The sequence below is a fragment of the Camelus ferus genome, chromosome 31 (genome assembly GCF_009834535.1).
Source record: "Camelus ferus isolate YT-003-E chromosome 31, BCGSAC_Cfer_1.0, whole genome shotgun sequence".
Lineage (NCBI taxonomy): Eukaryota > Metazoa > Chordata > Mammalia > Artiodactyla > Camelidae > Camelus > Camelus ferus.
Window position 1 is genome coordinate 18,503,283 of NC_045726.1, and position 24,948 is coordinate 18,528,230.

The following is a 24,948-nucleotide window of genomic DNA, read 5'->3' on the forward strand; positions in this document are numbered from 1 at the left end:
TTTCATAGACTTTAAAGCGATCGGAGGGAAATCCAGTTGCGCTTTAAAACGTTAAAATGTACTTACAAACAGAACCTCTACTTTTGGAGGGAACAGGCCATTAAGGAACGGACCCCTGTAGCAGGAAACCGAACGGCTGGGCCCCGGGGTGCAGCTGTGGGTGGAGCTGCCACGAGCTGGTATGAAGGTCACCTCCTGTCCCCTTGTCTCCGCAGGCTACGGGGTTTTCCCCTCGGGAAGGAGGAGCCTGGGCAGCCCCAGTGTCTGTCTCTAACGCCCCGTGCCCCTTGCTTTCACAGCCTGTCACATTCTGGAGTGCTGTGACGGGCTGGCCCAGGATGTCATCGGCTCCATCGGACAGGCCTTTGAGCTCCGGTTCAAGCAGTATTTGCAGTGTCCTTCCAAGATCCCTGCTCTCCACGACCGGTGAGTAGTGTCTGCAGTGGCCCCTCTGCATTTTCTGGCCTTTCCTCTTAAAAACACTTGAAAGGAGAAAATCCACAAAACCGCCTTCTCGGGGAGCACGCTGGACAGACACGGTCCGTCACAGGGCCTCCGGGGCGCGCAGACGCCGGGCCGGCGCCGGGCCGTGGCCCAGGAAGCCGACGCGCGGGCGATGCTCCGGATGTTTAGAACACTTTCTTGAAACTATAGTGACAGTGGCCAACGTTACCAAAAAAACGGTAGTGCGTTTCTGTTCTGGGTCCTCTGCGTGCGTGCGATGTTTCCACATGTGCCTCCTTGGGCTGGCATCACGGGTTCTGCCTGGCCCGTTGTCCCTGTCAGTCAGGGTGAGCCGAAGTCCTGATTCGGAGGCTCCCTCCGGGAGGCGCCGTGCTTGGGGCGACCAGCGTTGCGTCTGCCTTACTGGCCTTTTTGGCTTTCAGACTCGATGGCCGGGGCGGCCCCAGGCGGGGTCCTAGCCAGCCTGAGTCTCAGCAGCTTCGTCTGTAAAATGGGAACAACAACGGCTTGGCGGTGTTTGTTTAAGTGTTAAGCGAAACAGTAAATGTGACCAGGGGTTTTGAGATGTTCGGTTTAATTATAAAAATGCTCGGACTCTACCACTGAGTTCCCTTAGGACATAAGGGTATTCCACGCAGCATAAAAAAGCATTAAAAAAAAGTAATACGGGGCAGTCGTCTGTCCTACTGGAGGCCTGTTACAATGATGTGCTCACTGTAAATAAAGCTCTATTTTATTTCTCCCGAATTTGCTTTTCACGTTTTCCCCCCAGTCTCTGCAGCCACATTCTGGGAGTCAGTTGTGGGAGCAGACCCACCTCTGTGTTTCTTATTGTGAAGGTGACTTTCATCTCTCTGAAGTCTTCATCTTTCGTGAAAGAGACTTTTAATTTTATTTGCCTTCACCCATTGGAAAATTTCTTGCAAGGCATGCATTTTGGGGGTGCCTGTGGAGGCCCTGTTTTTTCCTGGTTGATAGGGGCTTCTGCAAGCTCACACAAGCTTTGTGCAAGAGGGAGTTAGAGGTAGAAAGTGGCAGGGGACCCGATAGCCCTTGAGTGGGTGAGCGAAGTTTTAAATTACGTATGTAACAGGACACAGTTGTTAAAAAGAATTCATCAGTAAATGTGTATTATCAGAATGAATCTCGAGCATTTTAATGGCGTGAAAAAGGATATGAGCCGTTTATGGAAAATTTTAAAACACATAAACAATCGTATGTATAGTTTATGGATAAATGCATGTGTATAAAAGGTATAAAAACCTGCAAGGATATTACGTACCGACTCCAGGACACCTGATGGTGACGGGGCATGGGGCGGGCTTTAACTGTTTTTTGGCTGGTGTATTTCCTCTCTAACACTTCATAATGAAAATGTTACAATACATAAAAAGAATTTTGCAGTGAACACTGGTACTCCCACCTTCTAGATTCTACCATTTACATTTTGCTGTCAATATCACATATTTATCCATCCAAAGTAAGTCTGACACATTTTATTTCTTTAAGAGAAGGAATCAAATATAGCAAAATGTTCACATTTGTTTAATCTCAGTGGTGGATGTGTAGGTGTCTTTGATATTAATGACTATGTTTTTCTGTACTTTTGAAATGTTGCATAAAAGTCAAATAAAAGACTAAAAATAGACTTACCCTATGACCCAGCAATCCCACTCCTGGGCTTATATCCAGAGGGAACCTTAATTCAAAAAGACACCTGCACCCCAATGTTCATGGCAGCACTATTTACAGTAGCCAAGACATGGAAACAGCCTAAGTGTCCATCAACAGATGACTGGATAAAGAAGCCATGGTATATTTATACAATGGAATACTACTCAGCCATAAAAAATGATAAAATAATGCCATTTGCAGCAACATGGATGGCCCTGGAGAATGTCATTCTAAGTGAGCCAGAAAGAGAAAGAAAAATACCACATGAGATTACTCATATGTGGAATCTAAAAAGAGAAAAAGATAAATGAACTTATATATAAAACAGAAACAGACTCACAGACATAGAATACAGACTTGTGGTTGCCAGGGGGGAGGGGGGTGGGAAGGGGTAAACTGGGAGTTTGAGATTTGCATATACTGACGGGTATATATAAAATAGATAAAAAATATCAACAAGTTTATACTGTATAGCAGAGGGAAATATGTTCAATATCTTGTAGTAGCTTATGGTGAAAAAGAACATGAAAATGAACATACATATATTCATACATGACTGAAAAATTACACTGTACACCAGAAATCGACACAACATTGTAAACTGACTATACCTCAATTTAAAAAAAGTCAAATAAATACTATGAGAATAATATGTACAAAAATGAGTCGGGGGAGTTCACTGAATTACTGTGCTTCCCTGGGAATATTCCTAAGGTATGAAGTCCTGTGTATGTTTCTATATAATGAAGTTTGAAGAAGGTTTGAGGAAAGAAAATGAAGTAGGGAGATATTATCTACTGAGAAAACTCTCAACCCCAAATGCAAGTATGGCATAAAATGAAAATGTCATAAAATTCTAAAGCAGAGCAGGAACAAGGGTGCCCATATTCCCTGACATCCGTTTCATCTTGTCTACAAGCTGCTTGTGGTGTTCACTGAGGAGGTCTGAGACCAAGGGAGCAGGTGGGGACATCCTGGGCGTGACAGACGCCACCTTGTCTCCAGCTGCCATGCGCCCTCCTCCGCTCCCCTGCCTGTTCCGGGGACCCTGGGTTACGGCGGGCGCTGGCCCCTGTTCTCTCTGAGATGCTGAGATCCTAGGGGCCAGCAAGACAGGAGGTTCTATTTGTGAGCAATTCTCCTTGGGTTTTCTGCTCACTCACTCAGGCCATTTCTCTTCAAATTGGAAAATGTAAGCTAAAGGCGTGAGATTTGGGTACATATGTAGTCAGCTTCTTTGCCCGCATACTTTGGAGTGGCGTTGGGGACAGATGAGTGGGGAGCAGGCGTGGCAGCATTAGGACCCACCAAGCTGCCCCAGAATCTTAGAGTTTCATCTTGGTGGCACATGGCTTCCTCTGTGCTTCTCTTTCTGCTGGTAAGTGGGTGGCTTCTCTTATTTGTGAATTAGTTTTTGTTCATTGTGTTAATTACCTGGGGAGAGACTCTGATCTGGATTTATCCTCCATCTCCAACTGATAATCAAAAACAGCACTTTTAAAGAATAAGGATTTTTGCTATGGTATGATTTTTCCTTAGAAGCTTTTTTTCCTCTGATATTCTTGCAGAAATTCAAGGTCATTGTCAACACAAAACCAGAGAGAACAACGAAAAACAATTCAAATGTAGCCAAAGCTCCATTAATTATTATTTTTAAAAAATTGCTATATAATTTATTTATGATAAAATTACCCTTTAAAAATATATAGTTCTGTGGTATTTAGAATTGTCAAAGATTTTACAAGTACAATCATCACAACTCTCTAATTCCAGAAAGAAACCTCATACTCATTAGCAGTTACTCCCCATTTTCTAACCCCCACCTCCCCAAACAACTACTACTTTTTGTCTTCATGGATTTGCCAATTATGGACATTTTATGTAAATGGAATCATACAATATGTGCCTGACTTCCTTTGCTTACTGGAATGTTTTCAAGGTTAATCCATGCTGTAGCATGTATCTGTATGGCATATTTTTTAGGGCTGAATAATATTCCATTGTATGTCTATGCTAGCTTTTGTTTATTCATTCATCAGTTTATGAACATTTGGGTTGTTTTCACCTTTTAGTTCTTATGAATAATACTGCTGTGAAGATGTGGACAAGTTCCAGCGTGGACAGGTGTTTCAGTACTCTTGGGTATATACTTAGGAGTGGAATTGCTCAGTCATATGGGAGCCCTATGCTAAAATTTTGAGGAACTGCCAAACTGTTTTCCAAAGTGGCTGTACCATTTTACATTTTCACCAGCAATGTATGAGGGTTCCAACTTCACCAGCATTTGTGATCATCCATCATTTTGATTTTAGCTATCCTAGTGAGTATACAGTGGACTCAGATTGTGGTTCTGATTTATATTTCCCTGCTGACTAAAGATGTCAGCATCTTTTCATGTGCTTATTGACTATTTGTATATCTTCTTTGGAGAAATGTCTGCTCCAATACTTAGTCCATTTTTAAGACTGAGTTATTTGTCTTTTTATTGTTGATTTGTAGAGGTTCTTTATATATTCTGGATACAAGTCTCTTTTCTGATATAGGATTAGCAAATGTTTTCTCCCATTTTTTGAGTTGCCTTTGCATTTTCTTGTTAATGTCCTTTGAAGCACAATGGTTTTTAATTTTAATGAAGTTCAGTTAACTTACTTATTTTCTCTTTGGTTGCTTTTGCTTTTGGTGTCATGTGTAAGAAACCATTGCCTAATCTGAGGTCACGGAGATTTACACCTATGTTTTCTTCTAAGTTTTAGCTCTTACATTCAGATCTTTGATCCATTTGAGCTTATTTTTCATATATGGTGTGAGGTAAGATCCAACTTCTTTCCTTCACAAATGGCTATTTAATTGTCATAGCACCATTGGTCAAAAAGACTGTTCTTCCACACATTGAATTGTCTATGCATCCTTGTTGAAATCAGTTGACCATAAATGAATGGGTTTAATACATCACAATAAAGCAAGTCACACGTTCTTTTTCGGTTTCCCCATGCCTTTAAAAGTTATGTTTACACTATACCATAGCCTGTTAAGTATGCAATTATGCACACTTAATAGCATTATGTCTAAAAAATAACATACATACCTTAGTTAAAAATACTTTATTGCTAAAAAATGCTAGCCATCATCTGAGCAAGCTGTAATCTTTTTGCTGGGAGAGGGTCTTGCCTTAATGTTGGTGGCCGGTGACTGATCAAGGCTGATGGTTACTGAAGGCTGGGGTGGCTGTGACACATTCTTCAAACAAGACGACAATGAATTCAGCTGCATTGTTTCACTCTTCCTTTCATGAATGATTCTCTGTAGCGTGCAGTGCTGTTTGGGAGCATTCCTCCAACAGAACTACTTTCAAAATCGGAGTTACTCTACTCGGACCCTGCCACTGCTTATCAACTAAGTGTGTATAATATCCGGAGCCTTTGTCGTCGCTCCGACAATCTTTACAGCATCTTCTCTAGGAGCTGCCTTCATCTCAAGAAACCACTTTCTTTGCTCATCCCTAAGACACAACTCCTCATCCATTAAAATGTCATCCAAAGATCCACCAGTTCAGTCATACCTTCATGTTCCGTTTCTTCATCTAATTCTCTTGCTATTTCCACCACGTCTACAGTTACTTCCTCCACTGACTCCTGAACCCCTCAAAGTCATCGATGAGGGTTGGATTCACTTCTTCCAAGCTCCTGTCAATGTTGATCATTTTACCTCTCTCCGTGAATCGTGACTGTGTTCGATGTCATCTAAAATGGTGAATCCTTTCCAGAAGGTTTTCAATTGACTTTGCCCAGATCACTGTCTAGATCACTATGGAGAGTAGCTATTGCCTTATGAAATGCATTTGTTAAATAATAAGACTTGAAAATTAAAATTACTTTTTGATCAACGGGCTGCAGAATGGATGCTGTGTTAGCAGGCATGAAAATAACATTAATCTCATTGGCATCTCGGTTGGAGCTCTTGGGTGACCAGGTGCATTGTCAATGAGTAGTAACATTTTGAAAGAATCTTTTTTTCTAAGCAGTAGGTCTCAACAGTAGGCTTAAAATATTCAGTAAACCATGCTGTAAGCAGACGTGCTGTCATCCAGGCTCTGTTCTATTTATAGACCACAGAGTAGACTTGGCATAATTCTTAAGGGCCCTAGGATTTCCAGAATGGTACATGAGCAAGGGCTTCAACTTACAGTCGCCAGCTGCAGTGGCCCCTAACAAGAGAGTCAACCTGTCCTTTGAAGCCAGGCATCTCTCTAGCTCTGAAATTCCTAGGTGGGTCTTCTCCCAGTACAAGGTAGCGTGGCCACCTTCGTTTGCTGTCCGAGCTCGATCTTCTGGAGAACGTGCAGTAGTTTCCGTATCAGCACCTGCTGCTTCCCCGTGTACTTTGATGTTCTAGAAATGGCTTCTTTCCTTAAACCTCATGAACCAGCTTCTGCTAGATTCAGACTTTTCTTCTGCAGCTTCCTCATCTCTCTCAACCTTCATAGAACTGCAGGGAATTAGAGCCTTGCTCTGGATTAGGCTCTGGCTTAAGGTACTGTGTCTGGCTTAGTCTTCTGTCTGGACCATTGAAACTTTCTCCGTGTCAGCGATAAGGCTGTTTCACTTTATCATTCATGTGTTCACTGGAGCGACACTTTTAATTTCCTTTGAAAACATTTCCTTTGCATTCACAACTTGGCTGTTGGCATAAGAGGCCGTGCTTTTGGCCTCTCAGCTTCTGACATGCCTTCCTCACTAAGCTTCAGCATTTCTACCTTTTGATTTAAAGTGAGAGGCATATGACTCCTCTCACTTGAACAGAGTCCCTCTTAGGGTTACTAATGAGCCGAATTTCAACACTGTTGTGTCTCGGGGAATAGGGAGACCAGACAAGAGGGATGAAGATGGAAGGACAGTCAGCTGGTGGAGCAGTCAGAACACACACAACGTTTATCAAGTTCACCGTCTTATATGGATGTGTCTTGCGGCACCCCCAAACGATCACAACAGTGGCATCAAAGATCACTGACCACCGGTCACCGTAACAAATATAATAATAATGAAGACATTTGAAATACTACAAAAATTACCAAAATAGGACACAGAGACATGAAGTGAGCAAATGCTGTTGGAAAAATGGCACTGATAAGCTTGCTTAACACAGGGTTGCTACAAACCTTGGATTTGTGAAAAATGCAAATTCTGAAAGCTGTGAAATGTAAGAAAGGGAAGCGCAATAGAACAAGACATTCCTGTGGAGAGTTCTCGGTAGACAGCGTTTTCCGTCGGCACTTGTGACGTGCCGTCCCGCGGCCTTCGGGCCTCCGCTGGGGCTGGTAAGAAGGCGCCTGCTGCACCACTGAGGACCCCCGTACACGGCGAGCTGCTTCGTTCTTGTTGCTTTCAGTGCTTCCTTCTCTTTGGCTTCATGCAGTTTGATTATGAGGCGTCTGTCCGTGGACCTCCGTGATATTCTCAATTTGGTGAGACTGCACGGTCATGTTTGACTTTTTCTGTCCATGGTTCCCTTTAGTTCTCAGGACCTATTTGAAGTAGCTAATTTAAGGTCTGTCTGCTTAGTCCAAAACCTGAGTTTCCTCAGAGACAGTGTCTATTGATTGCTTTTTTTTGCTGTTGTTCTTATGTAGGAGCCAAAGTTTTTTGTTTGTTTGTTTCTTTGCATGCCTCATAATTTTTGGTTGAAATTGGAAATTTTAAATAGTATAATGTGTCAACTCTGGAAATCAGATTTCTCCCCTCCTCAGGATGCTCTTTTGGGGGTGGTTTGTTTTGATGACTTTCCCAAACTAACTTAGTAAAATCTGTATTCCTCATCATATGTGGCCACTGACAACTCTTCTCAGTTCACTTACGAGACAGCTAACGACTGAAGAAAGAGTTCCTTCTGGGTCTGAAACCACAAGCCTCCCAGTTCTTTGCTGAGGGGCTCTGTGTGTGTCCTCGGCAGTCAGCCAGGCAGCTGGCATCTCTGCTTCAGCTTTTACTTTCTGCTTGTGCAAAGCTTCTAGGTCGGTCACAAGCAAGAACTCGAGCTTTTGTACATCTTTTCTCAGCAGGCACATAGTCTTGGGCATGAAAACAGCCCTGTGCATACACACAGCCTTTTAGATTCCTAGAAATACATCAAAGCTGATCATTTTCCAGCTTTTTCTTTTAAGCTTTTTGATTAGCCCACTCTCTTCCCCAAATGTGAACCACTGTTTCAGGGAGCCACCAAGTTAAACACTTGCCTCTAACTGTTTTTGACAAGTGGCCCTGGAGAAGAAGCCCTTTTCCCTGGACAAACTCTGAATCAGGTCAAATAAAGACAGCCCAGGGAGTGGAATTGCCTAGAGAATGAGCTGACAGATCATCATGACTCTTCACTGGGGACAGGGCTGTGCAGGAACCGCACTGCTGTTTTGTCCCCTCCCATAGCTTTTAAGCTACTGGTTTCCACTATGACTATGGGATTTTGGTTTTTAGGGCTACCATGGAAATGGTAATAGGTCAAGTTAAAATGCAACAAAGCTGTTGTTCTGGCAGCTGTTTGTGTTTGTTTGTTGAATAAATAAGGTTGCTACAATTTCTGGTTAATTTTCAGAGTTCTGAAAAAAGTTGATTTTGAAAAAAACTTTTTTTTTTGCTAGTTTTCTTGTTGCTATTACTGAGGAGAGCATTTGCAGAGGTCTGGACTCTGCCATTTCCCCTGATGTCACTAAATCTCCAATTTAAAGTTAATTTTGTTTTGGGTATATTTCACGGCAAGGTATGTCTGTACCTTGAGAATCTGGTTATCCTTACATAAAAATTATGTCTTTCCTTGTTAAAATGCACTTTTTAAAAGGAGTTCTTTCCAGTTTCAAAGATAACTGGAATTTTCTAAAGGGTAGAACTGCGAATAAAGCAGTGATGGTTGACCAAACCACTCATCTGCTTTTTCTATATGCCTGAGACCTAAGTGGCTGAAGGGGCAGTGACCAAACTCTGCCTTCTAGGGTGACAGGTACTAACATTAGATTTTTTTGGTTTTGATTGCAAGCTCAACTTTTGGCTAAAGTCCTTGAAAAATCCTCTTTTGATAGAATGCAGAGTCTAGATGAGCCATGGACTGAAGAGGAGGGTGACGGCTCAGACCACCCGTACTACAACAGCATTCCAAGCAAGACGCCTCCTCCAGGGGGGTTTGTGGATGCTAGACTGAAAGCCAGACCCCACGGCCCTGACGTGGCCCAGGTGAGTCTGATACCTTTTCCCTTAGATGCTGGCTAACTGAACTTTATTTCCTTTTGCTTTCTTCAACTCTGTTTTCAGACTGGTGTTCTATCCAGAAAAAATAACCCATAAATTTCTCCCCTTGAGTTTCCCAAAACAGACAAGTCGGGGAAGCTCTTGTTTTAACATCACAAGTGTTAGTCAGACGCACTGGAATTGTATTGTGATTCCTGAGATGCGAATCTGGGGGCTTCCTCCTCGTCCCAGGACAAATCCCATTATACTGTGATCATAATGAGGAAAAGAGAGAGTTCAAGACTTTAAAAAGGCCTGGGGTGCTCCAGGTGCCCTGAAGAGAGAGTGGATGTAAGCCTTTAAAATGAATTTTTTTGAGCTTTTCTATTTCACTCATTTTCCCTCCAACTCAAAATTCCAGTAAGACATTCGCTTTCCAGAGTTATGTTCTCTCCATGGTATCGCTTTGTTACAGGGCATTAAAAAAAATAGACTTTATTCTTTTAGAGCAGTTTCAGGTTCACAACAGAATTGAGTGGAAAATACAGAGCTCCCACATAGCCCTCCCCACCCACACATATATCCTCCCCTCCCCTCAACATCCCTCATCAGTGCGGCATATTTGGTACAATTGATGAACCAACGTGGGCACGTTATTATCAACCAAAGTCCATAGTTCACGTGAGGGTTCCCTCTTGGCGCTGTACATCCTGTGGGCTTTGACAAATGCGTAATGACGTCTAGCCACCACTATAGTATCACACAGAATACTTTCATTGCCTATAGGGCATTTTTTTGATGTCACCTACCTTATGTGAATGACAATGACACCAATAAAAGTGGCAAAATTAAACTGAAACCAAGCGTCAGTAACTCTAACACTGAGAAGGCACCACCAGGGTGCACCTGCCCAGGCGTGAATGGTTACGGGCGTCAGGGCTGGGCGGGAAGGACCTTCTGACACGCAGACGATCTCTAACTGAGGTCTGTTTTAGGGCTGTGCTCAGAAGAGCTCGGTTTCAGGAAGGGATGTGGGGGGTAATGAAAACAGGGAGGCATTTGTAGTTTTTCATGCATTTTTGATGAGGTTGTCATAGCCACACAAACATTTATCAAACCTTCATGCCATCCACAAGGCATGAAGGGAAATTGGGTGTCACAGGGGTGCCGCCCACTGGCCACTGAAGTCCCTCTTACTGTGCTGTGGCTTTCAAAGGTGGAGAAACAAGAAAAGATACTTTTTTTTCCCTTTGTGTATTTACATATGTCTACAGTTTGCAGGGAAAGAACAGACTTACTACCAGGGGAGACACTTAGGAGACCCGTTTGGAGAAGACTGGCAGCAAGCACCTGCCAGGCAAGGTGAGCAGGCAAGGTGAGGTGGACGAGGAACATGAAAGGTACTTTTCAAAAGTGATGTGCTGCCTCGTGGGCAGCTCCTCTCGTGGGGAGTGGTAAGAGTGACCCACCGGGATAAACACCTGCTGCGGGTGGGGCTGAAGACTCCCGGCCAGTTCGTAGAAATAGAAACAACGGCTGTTGGGGATGTCGGAGGGCGCACATCAGATGACGCGTCCCCTGGAGCCAGGACCAGATCACCGCCACCCTCCCCCGCAGTGCTGCGTGCGCTCCTGCACCCTGAAACTTTCCGTCTAAGGCCTCCCTCTGGCAGGACGGCTTGCCCGCCCAGGGGCTGAGGGCTCCACCTCCCTGGGGCACCTCCACCATCTCACACGGGGAGACTGGAGTGTGCTTTGCGCTGTCCCGAAGCCCCCTAGCAGGGCTGAACCCGGTGACTCCCAACAGTAACTAGTAGCTTTCCCTTCCGTGTGTCACCCCCGCCTCCCCTGTCCAGGGCCAGCTTTGGGAAGAACGGAGCAACACAGGGCCCTCAGCAGAGACGAGGCCAGGGGTGCAAGTCCCTCCCAGGCCCTGGGGACTCTCAGAGGACACTCGTACCTCCTAGCAGACCTATCAGCATGTACCTACGTCCCACATTACAAATAGCTCAGATATGACTAAGGCCTGTTTACTTTACCTGCTAACATAAATCTGTAGATAGTTACTTCTATACATATGTATATGTGCATGTACATATATGAATATATAGCTTACTTCTTTAATTTTAAACTTTTTCCCTCCTCAGACATTTCCACAACTGTCAACAGCTCTGGGGCCCTGGAGACTAACTGTACAGGGTCTGAAGGGGATGGAGTGATGAATGGATTAAGATCCGATTTACACTCCTATGTATTTAACCATTTATTGTTAATGTATGTAATTTAACATAATTTATTTAACATGTGTCTAATTTATACATGTAATTTAACATGTATGTAATGTTATGTAATTTAACCATTTATTGGTTTAACATTAAGGCTTTCCCCTTCATTATTGCCATTTGTGCCAGCAAGTAAATGACAATATATTTTAAAAATTTTCCCCTCATATAAAGGAATTTCATGTTTTGCCTGCCCCAGCTGAAAGATGACCCAGCTGACAGATGACCCACCTGTGCTGGCCCAGTCAATAAATCATAAAGCCCAGTCAATAAACCACATGGCTCTACCTCACAATAGGATAGAAATAGCAAGTTAAAGTTATAACTTTGCTAGAGGTACTTTTTAACTATGTTTTCATCTTTGTTCTCTATATATTTAAAAAGCATTACATACACGGTGGAATACTACTCAGCCATAAAAAAGAATGAAATCATGCCATTTGCAGCAACATGGCTGGACCTAGAGATGATCATACTAAGCGAAATAAATCAGACAGAGAAAGACAAATATCATATGATATCACTTATATGTGGAATCTAAAATAAGTGATACAAATCTTATTTACAAACCAAAAATAGACTCACGGGCATAGGAAACAAACTGTGGTTACCAAAGGAGAAAGGGCAGAGGAGGGAATAACTAGGAGTTTGGGATTAACAGAAACACATTACTAAATATAAAACAGATAAACAGGGAAGTACAACTGTACAGCACAGGGAACTAAATTCAATTGCTTATAATAACATACAATGGGAAAGAATCTGAAAAAATGTATATATATGCATCACTGAACCTCTCTGCTGTACACCTGGAACGTTATAAATCAACTGCCCGTCAGTAAAAACCAGACTTTTAAAAAGTGTTATATACAATCGTGTGCATAGACATAGTAACTTTTAAGGACTAAAGGAGACACAATACTGACATTAGATATTTCCCTGCTGAGAAACTTGTCAGGTTTACTTAAAAACGAGGCCTTTTTTATATTCAAGTTACTCCGGCCAATCAGGAACAGACCCTGGGAAAAACTCACCAGGGCGGAACGAGTCTTACGCACGTTCCTGGGCTGGACTTGAGACTCATGACTGTCCATCAACTTCTGGCTCTCATCTGAAAGCACTGAATATCCTTTCCATAGAACGAGTAAGAGTGTCCCTTATTAGTCTGCTGGCAGCCGTCTCCCCTAAATGAAACTGGACTCTGGGAACCACCACGGTGTGCCTCCCTGCCCCCGACCCAGCGCCTGCCTTGTCCGAAGTGGGAAGACCCACCAGCAACTTATTCCATGGGCTTTCGATCTTCTCCTCTTAAAAATTAGTCTGTAAAGTTCTTCTTAGGGACTGATTTTTCTGCAGTCCATACAAACGTGTGAACCGCAGAGAGTCACCACCGAGGCAGAGAGCGTAACGCAGGAACGGGCTGTGAGACACAGAAACCACGGCCTGGGAGAGCAGCAGGCGCAGTTCAGGACTTTGTGGAGACGCTCCTCAGCGAAGGAGTTTCCACAGGACACCTGCATTCTCCCTCTGACAGGCCGGAGACAGAGGGGCTGCCAAAAGTCCTTCAGCGGGCTCTCGGGAGCGTGTCTCTAAAAGCCCTGAACTGAGGCTGGCTAGCTGGACTGAGCGGGCTTCAACACCCCGCCACCCACAGGGTGTGAGAGGCAACCTCTCTGCAGAGACGTGAGCGGGACCAGGCGATCCTGAGAACGTCTGTGCAAGCGTGTTATAAACAGCCACCCTGCACAGGGCATCCGATAGTGACCCGAGCAGGGCATCACCCTTCACTGCCCCGGCAGCGACAGGCGGGGAGCCCCCGGCTCAGGCCCGGAACCAACCCTGGTTCAGGCGAGGAGCCCCACGAAGCCACAAGCCTGACTCTGCTTTGTAAGGAAGGAGTCTCAATTCGCTAGGAAGTCGCTTTCTCAGGCGGGTGGTAGCACCCGCACTGCATTGCTGATGGAGTTCACTGACGAAGCAGGAGTCTGCACTTAAAAAAAGAGCAATTACAATAAGGCTTGTTGCCCTCCCGCTGGGTTACTTTGACCTCGAGCTTCTGTGAAGGGGAAGAGGGCCCCGAGGCAGCTTCAGGCCGCAGGTGTGGCCCCTCTGCCTTCCCGGCTCCGGGCCGCAGGGACCCCGAGTCCTGCTGGGGCTCCTAACTGTCACGGGCGTCCACTGTCATGGGCTGGGAGGTCCCGTTTTGGCGTGGAGGAGTGGAGGGCGTCCTGCCCAGAGCACAGGAGGGTGTGCGGGACTTAACCCACGGGCACCTGCAGGAAGGATGTCCGACGGGCGGGCCGAAGGCGCTTCTCTGGGAAGCGCCGGGTGGCTTAGCGTGAGCAGCGGCTCCGTCAGAAGAGGCAAGAGGGCCGTTTTCTCGTTGCAGGGGCCTTGGACATCTACAGCGTGCCAGCCGGGAGATCGCCCGTGGCCACCGCCGGAGAGGCCCCCGCCTACGTCAACACGCAGCGCGCCCCGCGGCAGGCCCGGCCGGCCGCCGGCAGCAGCGCAGAGAGCAGCCCCAGGAGAGACCTCTTCGATATGAGTGCGTTTCCATTTGCTGCCTTTTTTTCCCCCTGTGTTTTACACCATCTTTGTTTGAAATGTGTGCGATGACTGGGTTTTCTGCTAGAGGGTTCTGGTGAGTGGTGCTCATTAGCTGTACTTTTCTGGGTGATGGTTGGGCTTTCCAAGGCTTTGAGCGTGGCCAGCCCCTGCTGTGGCATTCCAACCTTCTCTGCAGTCCAGAGGCCAAGCCACCTCCCCGTCTTTTTGTGACTGACTTTCCTCCTGAAGCTCTGCCGTGTATTGAGACAAATGATAAACACACAGAAATGCATTCGTTTATTTACTCCCTCGGACGCCAACTGGGTATTGCGTGCCGAATACTGCATCGGTTTCTAAGGTGCCAGGATGAGGTGGCTTGGCCCCTGTCTTCACAGAGCAAGACCAACACACACGCAAGAAACTGTGATGTGCCCCTGGTTTGCACGCACACTGCCGTTTTCCCTTCCCTTCTCTCTCCCTCTCTCTCCCCTTCCTTCTCCCCACCGAGCACCTACCGTGGGTCAAACACTACTCTGCTTGCTGGGTCACACGGGAAAATGAAATAGACATAGAGTTTAAATAGCCACTCTGTGTTGCGAGTAGTGACACGCACTCTGATGACAAACAGAACGAAGGCCAAGAAGAGTGACCCAAAACGGCTGTTGACGGCAACGTAGTGTGACGTGTGCCACCGCGACTGGGGAAAATAAACCGTCCGTGAGCTGGTTCGTGAAAGTGTAAATTGTTGTTAAGGACTTTTGAAAGCGCTTCCTAAGCTCACAAACAGCTCTACGTCCCCAAATTTCTTTCTCAAATTCCTTGAGAATTTTACAGGCTGAAGAGGGAGGGAGAGGAGCCTGGCATTTTTACTGAGGTTCTACCACGTGGCTAGGTGCTTCCTATTGCATTTAAATTTTTCAGTGGTCCCTTAGGTAGACATTATGATTATTATTAATTATGATGATGATGATGGCTGTTTTAATCCTAGAGGTTCAGTAACTTTACGGCTGGGCCAACACTCGGTACTGCGTGTGGGTGAGGACAGAGCGGAGGGCTCTTATGAATAGGCCGCACCGTGACAGTAAGTCTGTTTCTCCTCGGCCACTTTGGTTCCCAGACACCAGGCTCCCACTGATTCACAGAAACCACCAGAGCCAGAAGAACTGTGGAAGGATCCAATCCAATCTCTTCGTTAAAAAAAAAAAGATGTGGAACTGGCCTAGGAGGGAGGCGGTGGCCTCAAGCTACAGAGCCTCTGTCTGCCCAGCTGTAATGGTATCTCCTGCCTTCAGGGGAGCAGTTGTATCTGTGGTCAGCTTTCACTGTCTAATTTCATCAGTTCACCAGTGACTCCTGGCCCCAGAGCCTGGGCAGAGTTAGACTGGGCTGGGGTTTGAGATGGGAAAAATAAAAACCAGAGCCACCCTTTTCTCATCCGTCAGTTTCTACTCTTCCTCCCAAAATGAGAGAAGGGGAGACAGAGAGCTGAGAGAGCTGTGGAGAGGCTGGTATCTGCTGAAAATGATGGAAAAATAAATCTAGCATGTTGTGTTTATCTTGAACCACTCTAGCTAAATAATAATGACAGTAATGATGGTGGCAGTGGTGCTGATGGTGGTGACGGTGGTGAGGACAGTGATACGGTGGTGATGATGATGAGGGTGATGGTTATGGTGGTAATGATGGTGGTGATGGTGGTGATGACGATGACAATGTTGGTTATGGTGGTAATGATGGTGGTGACGGTGGTGAGGACAGCGATATGGTGGTGATGACGATGAGGGTGATGGTTATGGTGGTAATGATGGTGGTGACGGTGGTGAGGACAGCGATATGGTGGTGATGACGATGACAATGATGGTTATGGTGGTGATGAGGGTGAGATGGTGAAGTGGTGTTGGTGATGAAGGTGGTGATGACAATGTTGACAGTGATGGTGATAATGGTGACACTGATGGTGGGGCTGAGGTGATGGTGATGATGATGGTGGTGATGAGGTCTGTGGTGATGGTGATGGTACAAATTTTCAACAATTCCAGGTAATCAGGGAAAAAGTAGGACAAAAAGAGAAAATCCGCAAACATAATTTTAGCTAATAGTTTTAACCTTTTTCTCCCCACATCTGTAAATGATTTAACAAGTGTGAAATTGACTGAATTTTGGTTTCCTTTATTCACCTCACTTCCGCCTATTCCCTACTAACCTGAAAAAACTGGTCTTATTTTGCAGCACTCACTGAATATTCACAGGGCGCAGACTCTGTCCCGGGAGCAGTGCTGGGCTCTGGGGAGGTAGCTGTGCCCAGGAGGAACCATCCCTGCTCTTGTGGTGCTTGCGTTGTGCTGGGTTAGCAGTGTGGTCCTCAATAACCATCACAGCACCTTGCGCTTGCATAGCTCTGAGTGCAGTTTTCAGAGTGCTTTGTACCTATTACCTTGTTTGGAAACCAAAGATGTAGTTAGACGTGCCTGGCAAGCTCTCTTACTGCTGATATCTGTTGCTGTTGGAGCAGCAGTCTTACCATTGCCTGATGCCCTGCAAGGAGAAGTGTGTCCTGAAGGGCATGAAGTCAGGCTCAAGCTCAGACACTCACACAAGAGCCTTTTTCTGCAGGGAGACACATGAAGGTCAAGGGGAGGTGAGCTCCCAGCCTGCAGCAAGTCACGCAAAAGTCACCGAATGAATGTCAGTCTTCTCTTTGAAAAAATTTCACCTAGTACAAAGATTTTGGAAGGAACATTTGTTGGGTTGGGCTTAGGTTTTGAACAAAATCAAAACCTTGCAACTTGTCTTTCCTTTTTTTTTTTTTTTTTTGTATTGGCAGGTTTTTATTCAGAAAAGAACAGATTTGTTGAAGAGGCTAGCCGATGTTCCAGAGAAAGTAGATGGCGTGCGATATGCATGGCTTCTCGGGGCGTGCAGAAATGAAGTCATTCTAACTAGTTAGACTAAGGGTGTGCTTGAGTCTTCGGCACAAGACACAATGCCCAGCTGTCTTGGGAGAGCAGACTCATCAGGAAGGGTCACGCCGAGACTTGGGCTGTGCTTTCAGATGCTTGTTCGGATAAGTCTCGTTATGTTACCAGCCCGTCATTTTTCTCGCCTTCCTTTTTTTTCTTGGGAGAAGTTGCCTTTCCGTTTCTAGCTCTCACGTTGTGCTGTTTGTCATTTGCTCTTCTTGGGACTGACTTGTCGCTGGCAACTGTCGTTGGCAGAGCCTTTCGAAGACGCTCTCAAGAACCAGCCGTTGGGGCCTGTGCTGAGTAAGGCGGCCTCCGTGGAGTGTATCAGCCCCGTCTCACCCAGGGCCCCGGATGCCAGGATGCTGGAAGAGCTGAGAGCGGAGCCTTGGTACCAGGGGGAGATGAGCAGGAAGGAGGCAGAGCGGCTGCTGAAGACGGATGGAGACTTCCTGGTCAGGAAGAGCGCCACCAACCCCGGCTCCTTCGTCCTCACTGGCATGCACAACGGCCAGGCCAAGCACCTGCTGCTCGTGGACCCAGAAGGCACGGTGAGCGCGGGGCGGAGTGTGGCCGCAGTGGCCGCCTCCCTCCCACAGCCCCCCCCCCCCGGGGTCGCGGCGCAGGGAGACCACTTGCCCTCCTCTGCCCACATGTGCCCGCAGAGTCCCGGGTCACCCCTTCAGGACCCTGGAGAGCGGTCATGGAGGCCTCGATGCTTCCAGGCCAGAGCCAGTCCTGAGCCAGTCCAGAGCCACCCTGTGCAAGTCCTGACAGTTGGAAAATCACCAGGGTCCAGGGTGAAAGGCTTCATTCTCACGTCCTCTAAAATAAGCACAAAAACTGAGAAAGGCTGCTTTCCAAGCACGTTCACAGTGGACAAAGACGTGCAGGGGTCCTGGGCTTTACACACTGACCTCAAATCTCTCTAAAAGTTGAACCACAGGTTTTTATTTGCAAGTGGTGAGACGTGGCGAGGCAGGAAGTTTCCCCCGTTCTTGAGTCTCTGTCTTTCCCACGCAGAAGGCTGCCTGGTGACGGGGGGTTTGGCTCTTCCTGGCTGTGCGGCTGTGTCCCCGCAACTCTGCGGGTTTGACTGCATAGCCCATCCTCCAGACAGTAATTACATCCGGCTTCACCCCGGCACAGCCCAGGAATTATTATGTTGAATGAATGTAATTACACTAATGGAACCACTGAGTACAGTGCAGGATTACTGCTTAAAATCCTTTTCCCAGTGGAAACAAGGAGGCAGGCAGAGCCGCCTCCACAGCGGCTAAGAACACGGCCTTTCCCCTGGGCTGGTGAGGATGAGCACTTAGTCTCCAGCGGGACCTGAACGTGAGTCAGCTGTGCGTGTCTGAGGAAGGAGGCGGTGCCACCTGCGACAACCACACCTCAAATTCTCAAATCGCTTCTTTCCTTTTCCCTTCGGTGCACATTTTTGCCATCTGTCAGTGGTGCCTGCTGTATACTGGATTGTCACCTGGGTGGGCCATCTGGGGCTCCCCGGATACGTGGTCTGCACGTCCCTTCCCGAGCTGTCTCGGGAAGGACTGACAGACAGAAGCCACTGCAGACCTCGTGCCTGTTCACCCCTGTTCCCGGGACGGTGTCTCTGGGGCGTCTCCCACGAGTGGAGTTTTGGTCCCAGGATATAGATACGCTTGATTTCGCCTGGGATTGCTTCTGCTTCCAGAGTGGCTGGGCTGCCGACATGCACAGCCTCAGAGCGTGAGGGTCGCCTGTCCGCCTCCTCCTTGCATTGTCTGTCTAGTTTGGGGAGTAAAGTGATGTCTCCTCGTTTGCTGTGCAAGCCACTGATCACGCTTCATCAACAGGTTTCCCCATACGGTTGATGTTCCTCCTTCCCCCCTGCATGTTTCTCTTCTAATATTACTGATTTTCTTGAGGGTTTTTTTTGGTCATAGAATCTCCAAATGCACTCTTCCACTTTCTATCAGATAATTGTGTCTGTGACATCCTCACCAAATAAGTCTTTGTATTTTTGGAACGTAGCTGAATCCATCAGTTTTCCCCTTGATGATTTATAGTATTTTTGGGGGGGTAATTAGGTTTATTTATTTTGTTTATGATTATTTTTAGTGGAGGGGGTGGGGATTGAACCCAGGACCTCGCGCACGCCAGGCATGCGGGCTACTGCCGAGCCATACCACTTCCTCTGTGATTTATAGCTTTGAGTTTTAAAAGATTTCTCACCTCCAAATCACAGATACACTGTATGCCCTTCTATATTTTCCCCTATTGACTTTAGAGATTTATCTTTTCACATTTATTTTTCAAATCCAACTGAAGCTACTTTTGAAGATGATACAAGGTGGGGACCCGACGTTGAAACATGTCTCCGTGTAGAGAGCCGCATCCCTGTCCCTACTGACCAGATAATTCATCCCTTCCCTGTGGCAGTGAGGCTCCTTCCACCCCACACTGAGTTCTCTGTGTCACCGGCCTGTTTCGAGATCTCTGTCTGTCCTGTTGCTCTGACTGTCTGTCCCTGTACCAGTTCCACACCGTATTGCTCACTATGGCTTTAACTTGTCTTAGTATCTGGGGGCCTGTGGGTCCTTTTTCTTGATTCTCCTCTTTGTTAGCTGTCGGAGCTATTCTCAGACCTTTATTCTTTGCTCCGATTTTCGACTCAGTTTATAAAGTCACCCAAAATACACGTTGGGATTTTGATAGGACTTGCACTGAATTTATAGATCAATTTGGGGACAGCTGACATATTTCAATATTAAATCATCACATCTATGAACATGGCATAAGTCTCCACTTCTTTAGTTTTAAGGTGTCTTTTGTCAGAATTAAAAAATTCTTTCTGAAAGTTTGGGTTTTTTTTTTTAGTTTTTTTTGGGGGGGCGGGGTAGGGTTCAGGTTTATTTATTTATTTTTAGAGGAGGTCCCAGGGATTGAACCCAGGACCTCCTGCATGCTAAGCACACACTTACCACTGAGCTGTACCCTCCTGCCCCTGGAAAGTTTTCTGTTTCCTTTGTCAGGTTATTTCCTAGAGTGTCTAGTTTCAGTTCCTGTTGTAAGTGGTATGTTATTTTTGATCAGTTTTTCTCAGTAGTTGTTGCTGAAGGCAGAGGACTGCAGTGTGATCTTGTGCCTGGAAAATTTGCTGACTGCAGTAGTTTTAATGGCGCGGCAGGTCATGCCGTTGCACACACGGCCTGTTTGGTCTCCGGCTCCCCAGTCCCACGCCTTGCAGGTGGCCCTCCCACATGCGGGGACCAGGGCGCCTTTGAGCGCTGGCCAGCAGAGGAAGCCCCTGTCTTGTTTCCAACTCGAAAGGGAAGGAGGTTTTGTTCCTTTAAGGATGATGTAAGCTTTTGGTAGACTGTCCTTCTCAGCTTAAAGGTCTTCATTCACTCATTCATTGATTCACTCAACAAGTGACTACTCCAGGGATGTGTCCATGAACCAGTGAAAATGACAATCTCTGCTCTCATTAACATACATACCAAATACCTAATTCCTTTTATCACGTACTTATATTGAACTGTATCAAATGCTTCTTCCGCAGCTTTTGAGATAACACTGTGACTTTTTTCCTAAAGTCTGTGAATGTGGGAATTAACACAGGTAGATTTTTCTTTTTTTTTTTTTTAACATTTTTTATTGATTTATAATCATTTTACAATGTTGTGTCAAATTCCAGTGTTCAGCACAATTTTTCAGTCATTCATGCAGGTAGATTTTTCTGATGGTGCATCCTGCTTGGTCTTGACCAAAAACTAAGGTCACAGAAAATAAGGTTTGCGTCACAGAATCATTCCAGACTTCTTTCCTTTCACGTTGGCCACCTATTAATTCAGTTGTGCTCATTTAAAAAAAAAAGGCGGGGGGGGGGGAGAAAATAGCTAAGCCATTCTAGGAGAACATAAATAGTTCAGCTGAAAATTTTATGTATTTTTTAAAAATGAAAAGTTAAAATTTAGCTAAATGACTCCTTCTTCTAGACCAAAGCTGATTCATTTTCTGTTCACTCAGTCTTTACAGACAAAAGGATGATTTTTTAAAAGACACACACTGTTAATGACAGGCTATATATTCACACACCAGTCTCGAGATGACGCAGAAGAGCAGGAGGAAGTTACGTCAGACCAGGCGTACCGAGCGAGCCAGAAGCCCCCCAGGCTGCACCGCGTAGACAGCTTTCATTTTGGAGGATAAATTTGCAGTATGGTGGGGAAATGCGTAAATCACACCTACTAGTCACTGTCCTTTGGGTTTTTTTTCTGGATTTGATTACCTAGCTTAATTGATGCCATGGAGGATAGCTTTAACTGGAAAAGAAAATGGAAATGAAGGACAATTAAAAATGCAATGCCGCTTCCTTGCTGTGAGGACACCAAAATAGAGGCGAACACGTTCTTTTCAATATTTATTCCTCTGATTTTCATGGTAATTGGTGGGTCCCTGACTATAAAGGGGGAAACTTGGCAGAGCTGATTACTCAGAGAAATAAGGATGCAGAAGAGTCCTGGGTCTAAATTTACTCCGGCGTATACCAACCTCCATGCTCTCCCAGTTGTGCAAGGCGGGGGTGCCCGGGGCGAGCTGGGAATGTGGGGGGCAGGGAGCCTGTGGCGGGGCTCCTGAGCTCCCGGGGAGATGCTGAAGGTACTGAGCCTGGATCACGGCGGCTGGGAAGGGGCCGGTGAGCGCGTCTGTAAGAACAGCCTCAGGGATGGAGTCTGGCGCCCTTTTTTTTTCTTTTCAACATCTTTCAGAATCACTTACTCAGCCCTCTGTGTCTGAAATCATTCCCCTAAGTCATTGATCATCGATTCACTCCTTTGGCCTTGACAGGCCAGCACAGCGAGGTGGGCACCGTGCTTGCGTTCGAATAAGCCGTTGCTACGCGTGGCTGCGTGTTCCGTGGGCTTCAGTGACGTGGTCTCGGGTTATGACAGGCTTGAGCGCACGTACAGAGGCTTGCGCATTCATGAGATCACCAAACACCGACTACCGTCCAACATCCACATTTATTAGGGTTTTATTTTGTTCCCAGGGTAATTAGGAAAACAGAAAGTCCCCGATCCCTCCACATAATAAAACCCTGCTGTTGTTTTAAATCCCCTTGTCCCAGTCAGTCTAGGCTGTGCTGCTGTGACAAACGAAAGGTAAGTTCTGACTTGAGTGTGAGAGCTTCAGCCCCCACTCACATTAAGCCTGTGTGTGCTGAGTGGCCTCCTGGCCTCTCTGGCCCTTGCTTGGGTGGCTCGGGGAGGCGGGTGCATCCATCCCCTGGGTCGGCCTCGTCCCTGTGGAGAAGGAAGGGAGGGAGGGAGCGCAGCGCAGCAGCTCTCAACAGCCTCACGGGGGAGGCGGCACATGTCACTTGCCTCACGGTCCATTAGCCCCGACCTGATCCCAAGAGAGGCAGAAGAATCTTAATGACTCATGGAGAGTTCTTGACCAACAAGGCTGTCTCAACAGTGTATCTTTTAGATTCCTGTCAATGTAACAGCCCCAGATATAAACAAATAAGGTTTTACAGACAGGCTTTAATGCAGAGTAACAGGCCCCCCGCGCTCCTCCTCGCCCCACCCCCGGTTCCAAGAGAGAAGCAGGCTCTCCGCAAGGTTTCGTCCAAAGTGCCTGAACGGCTATTCACTGATGTCATGTTTCAGTATTTCCCGATCTTCCCTGTGAAACTCTTTGGAGCACCTCATTTTCGCCACTTCTTTCATTTTCCGACAAGCGTTTTACTTTCTCTGGTGGTTGTTTTCGTGCCTTAAAAGTCATCAGCGCCTCTCCCCGATTCCATCCGCAACGGGAACCGTGTCTCACGACCCCCTGCCCTTCCCGGGGGGACTGGGCGCCCTGCTGGTCCCTTGTTTCCTCGCCCCTTTGTCCTCGTCTGTCTTCTGTCTTTAACCCACAAGAGTAAAGAAAATGGTCATATGAATTCCCACGTACCTGTTTTTGGCTGCAGAATTTACCCGTAGTGTCCCCGTCTCGATGCACCTGTGTCTCACCCCCATTCATTTTTGGGGGTATCTTTTGAAGGCATAGCACAAAAACCATTTTTGTTCAGAATCATTTGACGGTAAGCCGCTCAGATATTCCAACACCCCGCAGAGTACTCGAGTGTGAATTCCTGCAAACAAGGGCCTTCCCCACCTGACCGGGGCTTTACCAGTTGCCCCCAGAAGGTTCTTTGTCTCGAAAGGATCCAGCTCAGAATCACGAGCTGCATTTAGTTGCCCCGTGTCTTCACTCTCCTGCAGCCTGGAGCAGTTCTCAGCCCGGGTTGTCTGACGTTTCTCATTACTGGGTTCAGGCGACGCATCTCGGCTGAACCATCGCGGAGATCCTGCTGCCTGCGTCGCTGCATCCTGATCTGGGGCGGGGGGGGGGGGGGGTTGCTGGCTGCCTGCATGGAGGGTTCACCTGGCTTTTTGATTCTAGACACTCCAGTGCGTGTAAAGCAGTAAACCACCGCGGTTTTGATTTGCGTTTTCCATAATGACTAATGACGTTGAGCGTCCTTTCACATGCTTATGGGCCATTTATGTCTCTTCTTTGGAGAAATGTCTGCTCAGATCCTTTGCCTATTTTTTTCCTCCTTCAATTTTTTTAAATTGTGGTGAAATATTTATGATATAAAATTTACCATCTTAACCACTTTTTCGTGTATAGTTCAGTGATATTAAGTGTTTTCATACAGTTAGGTGACCACCACCTCTGTCCATCTCCAGAACTCTTTTCATCTTGCAGAACTGAAACCTTATACCCGTTAAGAAATAACCCCCCTTTCCCACCCCCCCAGCCCCTGGCAGCCGCAACTTCCCTTTCTGTATCTACGATTTTGACTACTCTAAGTGCCTTACGTAAGTGGGATCATGCAGTATATATCTCTTTGTAATTGGTTTATTTCAGTTAGCATCATACCCTCGAGTTTCATCCACGTTGTCGCCTGTGTCAGAATTTCCTTCCTTTTTAAGGCTAAATGATATTCTATTGTATGAATATATCGTGTTTTGCGTATCCATTCATCAGCTGACGGACACTTGGACTGCGTCCACGTTTTGGCCACTGTGAACAATGCTGCTGTGAATACAAGGGTGCCGATATCGCATCCGGACTTGCTTTCAGTTTTTTAAGTATATATCCGGAAGTGAATTTGCTGGATCATGTGGGAATTCATTTTTCATATTTTGTTTGAGAACTCATCATACGTGTTTCCACAGCAGGCCGCACCATTTTATGTTCCCCTAACAGTACACAGGGGTTCCAATTTCTACACATCCTTGCCAACAGTTATTTTCTGGGTTTTTTTGGGGGGGGGGATAGTAGCTTTCCTATGGATGTGAGACGTTATTTCACATTAGTTTTGATTTGCATTTCCCAAATGATCAGTTTTGTTGAGCATCTTTTCATGTGCTTGTTGACCATTTGAATATTGTTAGAGAAACGTCAGTTCAAGTTCTTTGCCCATTTTTTAATTGAGTTGTTTAAGCTTTTTTAATTTTTGAGTTTTAGGAGTTCTTTACATATTTTGGTTATTAATTCCTTCTTAAAAATATGATTTACAAATATTTTCTTCCATTCTCTGTGTTGCCTCTTTACTTTGTTGACAGTATCTTTTGATGCATCACATTTAAACATTTTCATGAAATCCAGTTTGTCTGTATTTTTTTCAGTTGCCCGTTCGCTTGGTGTAATATCCAAGACATCATGGCAGATTCAAGGTCTTGAAGCTTTTGCCTTTTGTTTCTTCTGAAACTTTGAGGTCTTACATTTAGGGCTTCGATCCACTTCGGTTAGCTGTTGT

The 24,948-nt window shown here is 46.1% G+C and overlaps 1 protein-coding gene across 2 annotated transcripts in view; it reads left to right on the forward strand.

The window, feature by feature from the left end:
• The window catches only part of SHC3 (SHC adaptor protein 3), a 137,366-nt gene that overhangs the window by 100,989 nt on the left and 11,429 nt on the right, over window positions 1-24,948 (forward strand). For both annotated transcript variants that reach the window (XM_032471120.1, XM_032471121.1), the window contains exons 8-12: window positions 300-426; window positions 9,203-9,353; window positions 10,622-10,709; window positions 14,018-14,176; window positions 17,394-17,689. In XM_032471120.1, the coding sequence (XP_032327011.1) occupies window positions 300-426; window positions 9,203-9,353; window positions 10,622-10,709; window positions 14,018-14,176; window positions 17,394-17,689 (821 nt within the window). The remainder of the gene's footprint in view (window positions 1-299; window positions 427-9,202; window positions 9,354-10,621; window positions 10,710-14,017; window positions 14,177-17,393; window positions 17,690-24,948) is intronic.